Source organism: Rutilus rutilus (assembly GCF_951802725.1).
Source record: "Rutilus rutilus genome assembly, chromosome: 6".
Lineage (NCBI taxonomy): Eukaryota > Metazoa > Chordata > Actinopteri > Cypriniformes > Leuciscidae > Rutilus > Rutilus rutilus.
Window position 1 is genome coordinate 22,873,663 of NC_140214.1, and position 7,315 is coordinate 22,880,977.

At 37.0% G+C, this 7,315-nt stretch overlaps 1 protein-coding gene across 1 annotated transcript in view; it reads left to right on the plus strand.

The window, feature by feature from the left end:
• col15a1b (collagen, type XV, alpha 1b) overlaps nucleotides 1-6,897 on the plus strand; it is a 30,950-nt gene extending 24,053 nt beyond the window's left edge. Inside the window, exons 24-41 of the mRNA XM_084411842.1 lie at nucleotides 515-568; nucleotides 665-754; nucleotides 833-868; nucleotides 958-1,011; nucleotides 1,094-1,150; nucleotides 1,236-1,295; nucleotides 1,421-1,462; nucleotides 2,030-2,054; nucleotides 2,888-2,913; nucleotides 3,725-3,823; nucleotides 3,960-4,104; nucleotides 4,290-4,354; nucleotides 4,457-4,585; nucleotides 4,688-4,789; nucleotides 5,639-5,701; nucleotides 5,793-5,990; nucleotides 6,094-6,209; nucleotides 6,297-6,897. Of these exons, the coding sequence (XP_084267968.1) occupies nucleotides 515-568; nucleotides 665-754; nucleotides 833-868; nucleotides 958-1,011; nucleotides 1,094-1,150; nucleotides 1,236-1,295; nucleotides 1,421-1,462; nucleotides 2,030-2,054; nucleotides 2,888-2,913; nucleotides 3,725-3,823; nucleotides 3,960-4,104; nucleotides 4,290-4,354; nucleotides 4,457-4,585; nucleotides 4,688-4,789; nucleotides 5,639-5,701; nucleotides 5,793-5,990; nucleotides 6,094-6,209; nucleotides 6,297-6,513 (1,578 nt within the window). The 3' untranslated portion in view covers nucleotides 6,514-6,897. The remainder of the gene's footprint in view (nucleotides 1-514; nucleotides 569-664; nucleotides 755-832; nucleotides 869-957; nucleotides 1,012-1,093; nucleotides 1,151-1,235; nucleotides 1,296-1,420; nucleotides 1,463-2,029; nucleotides 2,055-2,887; nucleotides 2,914-3,724; nucleotides 3,824-3,959; nucleotides 4,105-4,289; nucleotides 4,355-4,456; nucleotides 4,586-4,687; nucleotides 4,790-5,638; nucleotides 5,702-5,792; nucleotides 5,991-6,093; nucleotides 6,210-6,296) is intronic.
• The last annotated feature ends 418 nt before the right edge of the window (nucleotides 6,898-7,315 follow it).

Consider the following 7,315-nt stretch of genomic DNA (forward strand, 5'->3'; position numbering starts at 1 on the left):
TTAAAGACAGGTGTAACTAATGATGGTAACTATAGAAACTAACAAGTAAACAAGGAGAAACTGAAACCAATCACTGGTAGGGAGTACAGAAACAATGAGAACAGAGTATACATTTCAAAATAAATGTCCATACAAAACAAAAGACACAGAACCGGGATCGCGACATCTGTATTATTTGAGTTTTAAATCTGTTTAAATCTTCATTTTTAAGGGTTTACAGTGTTACGCTGTAATGGTAATGAAAACTGGATATAACTTAACACACTAAAATTGTTATAATGCATATCGTTTCACCTTATGTCATGTTTACAAATTGGCCCCATTTACTTCCATTGGAAGTTCCTCACTGTAACGTAAATTTGTTGCTGCTTTTACAGAATAGGAGAAACATGTCTAAATAATTTTTTTGTGGTAATCAAAATTATGTGTGCTTACTCTGGTTTTTGGGGTTATAAACTTTTAAATAAAACATTATACTGGTGGAAATAACTTGCATGAATGTTGTCATGCTCAGGGCCCAAGGGGACCAAAAGGTGAAATTGGGTTTCCTGGACCTCTAGGACTGAAGGTATGGGTTTAAAAATGTGATTAGAAGTGACCTGCTCTACCATAATGAAGCACAAACTCAATTAAACTACCATCAATTTATTGTATTGTCTGAAAGGGAGAAAAGGGGGAGCCAGGCACATCTATAGCTGCTGATGGCTCACTAATAACAGGCATGAGAGGACCCAGAGGACCGAAAGGAATCAAGGTTGAAACTATTTACTTTTGACCTTGATCATTTTGTTGTTCCTCAGTGGTCTGACATTGATGTCGTTGTACTTTGCAGGGAGATATCGGTCCCACTGGACAGCCTGGGATTGTGGTGAGATGCATCTCTCACACCAAACTAAAAGCATTAATATAAATATATATATACTACTAAGAATATATATGTTTTTGTACGATTTTTAGGGGCCGATTGGACCAACAGGACTAAAAGGAGGATATGGAATTCCTGGTCGACCAGTTAGTTTTATTCATTTTTATCTGTTTATTTATAGTTTTACTAAATGCTTATTTCTACTCACTCCCTAAACATTTATTTTAGGGTCGGCCTGGAGTAGTTGGAAGGAAAGGGGACAAGGGAGATGCTAGTGGTCCCCCTGTAAGTTACTTTTTTTGTTACTTTACTTTCATTATGTTTTAATTTTTTTTATCTAATTATTTATAACAACTTACCTGTATTCAAGGGTCCACCTGGTCCACCTGGATCTCCAGGGCCACCAGGACGAGTGATTGGCCTCAATGGAGTAAGTTTGATCCTCTTAGCAGATTTGCAGCATATCGAAATTAAATTGAGCACCACAGTGTGGTTTATCCTAAAATGTGCAATTTTCACAAAAGTTATGAAATGATTATGCTCTGAATCTTGAAGACAGTTTTCCCAGTTCCTCCTAGACCACACTGCAAAATACCAGTAAGTTAATGAGTGAAATTCTCCAATCGGTGGTTTGGCTTTGGGTGTGGCGCATGTCATTCTGGCTCGGCTCCTCCCCCTAATACACTAGCCCTGCCTACTTTGCTCTCTAAGGTGCATGGGTTCATGGCCTTCAAAACAGCATAGAACAGGCTTAATTTACAAAACAGATTTTATTTTATTCAAAGTAAAAAAAAGAAGAAGAATTTTGTCAACTGAATTATGCCTGCCTTATGCTGTCATTTACAAATTCAGGAATGTCTCTCTATGGTCCTTTAACCCAGTATCTCTTCTCATCTGATGTGCTCTCCTAAGCTCACCAAAGCATGTTGCATGAGCTCTAACATTTGTTGGGCTCAGCAGTGATTCCATGGTATTGTAGGATCTGGTGTGCTGTGTACATTTTAAAATGTCACACTAACAAAACCGTTCACTCCTGAATATGCTGACATTAGCTGGCATGGGTTCATATTCATTGTATTATTTCATATCAGACAATATTTTCATAATCATTTCTATTCTGTCCAAAATTGTCTAATTTTATACAAAAAAATGTTTGTCTTATAGGTCAACAACAACAATTCACAACAAGGTATGTGTAGCAGATCATATATGTAGCAGCCTTTTCAACAATTTGTTTTTAATAGTTAATGAATAAATAACTTTTGAGGGTAAAAGGTTAAATATCTAAATTCCTCTGCTTGTAATGAATTTCTTGAATAAATGTCTCATTTACAGCAGATAGTAGGCCTATAGATAGCAGTTATGCCAAACTGCAGAGATTGTGCAAATATAATCCACATCGACATCCACACGATCAGATGCTTTCTTTACTGCTGTTTTCTCACCGCTGTCTTTTCTGTTGTTTGTTTTGTTATTGAATGGAAAGCACACAGCAAATATTTATATGTTCATCTAAATTCTTAGCAGTTCACTAATGGTATACCAGTGCAAAGGTATTTCAAACTTCTTTTTACCCCTAAGCAAAGAACGAAAAATATCTTAAATAAATCTTTGCTATCTCAGTTTCTCCACACTCCCTTTAAATGTATTCTCCTTCTTCGTTCTTAGCTTGGATGTTTAGTCTGCATTTATGTATAAGGTTATAAGGTATAAGGTTCACAACTTTATTAAATCAATATTTTTTAACTCCATAACCTGCCTAGACCTATTAACTATTTCACAGGTTCTTGAACTAGCATATCACAAAGGGCATTCTGCATTGAGCGAGTGGCCCTGAGCGTACCAAGTGAGCGGAATACGGTCTTCAGAAAGGCGCTCCCCGCTCTGCTCACATAGGCCACTCTGTATAGCACACATTAATTGGCAGACAGTCCGATGACTACACATCAACCATTTTTGACTACTGTATATAGTAGTCAACTATATCTGTTGAATTGATCTTTATGTTTTCTTTCTTCACAGGGCCTATGTTTCCTCAGGATTTTGTGGTAAATACTTGTTCAATATCTCACATATCCCATGAAAAATATGTTTTTTAGCATTTGCATATAGAAGCACACTAAATACTTAAAATGGGCAAAATTTTGCACACAAAGGGTCTCGTTCATGAAACATTCGTAAATATACGAGTAAATATGTGAGTGATTTGCGCGTAAAGAGACCTTCCCGAAAACTCTTCTCCTGATTCACAAATACTTCGTAAACGTCAGATGTGATAGTGAAATGTGTGTGTGTGTTAATGAATTCCAATCAGTCGTAAATGGGACGCGCGTGCACGCTCATTCTCAATTACCATAAATCCCGCCCATTAAATCCGACTGTCAACTATATATGGGCATCATATTATGACACCAAACGAAGGATTTCAACATGTCTTCTCAAAAGCGAATGAAAAAGAGAAATTTCTCAGATGCAGAAATTGAAGTTTTATTATCAGAAGTTCATTCAAAACGCCACATTTTATTTTAATGAATCCGAAAATTTACGGCAGAACCACTTTACACACGATTTACACAAAAATTCGTTCTGCTCGTGTTTCGTGAATGAGACCCATAATGTGTAAGGTAGGTCAGGAGTTTTCAAACTGGGGTCCAGGGATGCTCAAGGGGCCTCAAGAGCGTCGCAGTAAAATTCTGAGAAAAAAAAAAAATATATATATATATATAACATTTAAAAATTCAAGTAGTAAGGAAAACGTTTTTGAAAAAGTGCTTGGTCATTAGGCGATTGCCATCATTGTTTTTTTTTTTTTTTTTGAGTATGTATGATTTTGTATGATTTTGAGTATGTGTCTCTAAGGGTGCTAAAGGTGAGAATGGCTACAAAGGACAAAAAGGAGAGAAAGGGGATCCAGGTTTGCCTGGCCCTCCAGGGATCCCTGGAAGAGCAGGCCTTGTGGTAAGTCTACAATAACTAATCAATTCAAAACAAATACTAAAAAATCTCTAATTGAAAAAAAAACATAAACTAAGTCTGTCTCTTTTTAATAAGATAAAGATTAAGCCGTAATATGACACGCATTTTTGCATTTCAGGGACCTAAAGGGGACTCTATTGTTGGCCCTCCTGGGGACACTGGTGCCCCAGGCCTGCCAGGACTGCCTGGTTATGGAAGTTCAGGACCACAAGGGCCACCAGGACCACCTGGGCCACCAGGTACCCCATCGGCATATGGCTCAGGTGACAACAAATACTCTATCATGACTTCAAATAGTGAACTTTTCCAAAATTTTTAGACGATTAGATTGAGGGTATTCTTAAACAGATTTCTCTCCAAAGTTATTTTGAGTGACTTTATCGAGGCAAAGAACTTTTTATCAACAACTTACTCAGGCATCAAACTTCTGCTTTACTTTCTTTCTCAGCTGCGAGTCTCCCTGGACCTCCAGGTCCTCCAGGGCCGCCCGGCGCTTCTGGCCATGGAAACCCTGTAAGTCAGATGGCACAGAACTCAGTTGTAGGGGAGCAAGCTCATAAAGGATGAATTGTGCCTTGTTTTTTTTTATTGTGACTGCTTACTTTGCCTTTCCAGGTGAGCACATACAAAAACATTCAGACCATGATAAGAGAGACCAGTCAAGCTGCAGAAGGGACACTGGGATATGTTATAAACAAGAGTGAACTGTACATCAGGGTACAAGGGGGCTGGAAGAAAGTTGAGGTATTTACCTATTTTCACATTTTCCTTCTAAACAAACATAAATAGAGTAAGATGTCTTGTTTTCTTATTCTAATGTTTTCTGATGTGTAACTGTGTTTTTAGCTAGGAGAGCTTATCCCAGTTCCCCAAGACAGTTCCTCATCTGCTTTGTCACAAGGCCTGAGCAGACCCAGCGACCGCAGTGTACCCAGACTTCACAGCCAGGTGCGTCATACATTTGCAGTAGTCTAGGGATGCACAGATATTAAAATTGTGTGCGATTCTAATAAACTGATATTTTTTCGGAAAAAAATCTATGCTGTTTTGTCTAAATAAATACAAATTACAATCAATGATTTTAAATGTTACAGGTGAATTTAGGCATCACAATATTATAATGTAGTTTGAAAAATGGACATTCATTTTGAGATCAGTGTTATTTATTTATCAGTATCTATATACTACTATAGTATTTATTAATATTTTTAATGTAATTATATTTTCAGTAATTTCAATTTTAGTTTAAGTTTTAGTGATCTTTGTCATGTGATTTTTTTTTAAATTATTATTATTATTTAAAAATATTTCTATTTAGCTCTAATTTTTTATTTAAATTGTAGTTTAAGTTTACATTTTTCATGTAATGTTTATATTGTATTTTATTTGAACTTTTTTTCAGTTACCAAAAGCTATAGTTTTTCATTTTAGTTACCACTATTTGAGATATGCTAAAGATTACATTCAACAATGTTATTAAATTAACTTTTGAAAGCTCAATATAAGAGATTGTTAGATTATGGTAAAGGTAATCTAAATGTAAAAATAGGGGAAATTAAAGGCTGGCAAATGTTATATCCAATGTCATATAGTTAAATAATAAAATACCTAACATCCGACGAAAACCGATATATCCCTAATATATCCCCTAGTATGGCCTTAGGATCATTGTTTGTCTACTACCATTTATAAGATCTAGAGAAATGTTAAAATATTCTGGAATCAAATGTGCATTTCAGTAATAATGGTATGTACTGTACCTTAGTGTCTGATGTGAACATCTAACGTTATTTGCAGGAGTTAAAGAGCTTCCTGCCAGACTACAATGTTCTTCCACACACTGCACACTCGATGCCTGCGGTAAGGATTGCTTAAACCTTGTTGCGTGTTTTAATGTTTGATGTGAAATGGTGTGCACTTTGACATGACCTCTGACCTTTGAACTTCTCAGTTGCACCTGGTGGCACTCAATGCCCCATTTTCAGGAGACATGCACGGAATCCGAGGGGCAGATTATCAGTGTTACCAGCAAGCCCGTGCCAAGGGCCTGACATCAACTTACAGAGCTTTCCTCTCCTCTCACCTACAAGACCTCTCCACCATCGTCAAGAAAGGGGACCGCTTCAACTTGCCAGTGGTGAACCTCAAAGTATGTAAAGGAGCGTATTTGCACGATAGATTGCCATCAAGATGTGTTCTCATTATATGTAGTTTAGCCTGTCTAAATTAAGCTTCTTGTGCATCCTCTCTAGGGAGAAGTGCTATTCGGCAGCTGGATGGCTATGTTCTCCGGCAACGGGGCTGTTTTTGATCCACTTACTCCGATTTACGCCTTCGATGGACGAAATGTCATGACAGATCGGGCTTGGTAAACAGCTTTTTCCTTTTGAATTTTTTAGACATGTAAACTGAATTCTAACAATTTGAATAATTGTATATGTTACTATGACTCAAGGCCTCAGAAACTGGTGTGGCACGGCTCGAGTACGGTGGGCATCCGAATGACAACTAACTACTGCGAGGCATGGCGGACGGGTGACATGGCGGTGACCGGACAGGCATCTCTTCTGCAGACCGGCAGATTGCTCGGGCAGCACACGCGTAGCTGCTCAAACCACTTCATTGTGCTTTGCATTGAGAACAGTTACATCCAGGACCCTGGAAGGAACTAGAAAGCTGACCATTTTAAAGTAAAGTAATGCAGATGTAGGAAGCAGCAGTAGCTGGACTGCTAGGGGAAATATCCAATCTACTCTTTGTTATTTTTAGGGAGAGAGTTCCTGTGAGAAGTGACAAGCCAGGGAAAATGGCACTGCAATCATGTTTCAGTACTTCTCTGAGCATGATGTAAATATGTATAAATCACCCACTGAAATTGTTCAATCGACGACCCACGACATTTATTCAACTATTAGAATACCAAAGACTCAGCCAGACATCGAGCAAGTGTAGATCCATTGTTTGAATTCACTTCATTACTGTGTGTCTTCTCAGATGGTCTTAGTCCCTCCCTTACAATTACTAATACAGAGTTTTGTGCGTGTAATATTAACTACAAATTTAAAACCATAAACATAGATACACACAAGATAATTTCTTTTAATCATATTAAATACCAATATTTAGATATCAGTGTTTGGATATAATCAAACCACGGAGTTTTGGAAGTTGTTTAAATGCACTGTAATAATAATTTCTAATATTCATTTCTTTATTTTATTTTATTTTTTTAGAGGTTTTTTTCACACCCATGAAGCTACTTTCTGTGAACTTGCATCTAAACTAGTATTTAATGGCAATATGTCTAATTTATAATGTAAAAGCACATACAACTAAAACCCAGTGCCAAGTACATACTTAAATAGGCATTAATTTCGAAAGTTGACAGTGGCCACAACCACATTATAAGTCTTCTCTGTGTTTAAACTTTCTATGACATATTTAGAAAGACAAACTAGAAAATAAATTACATTG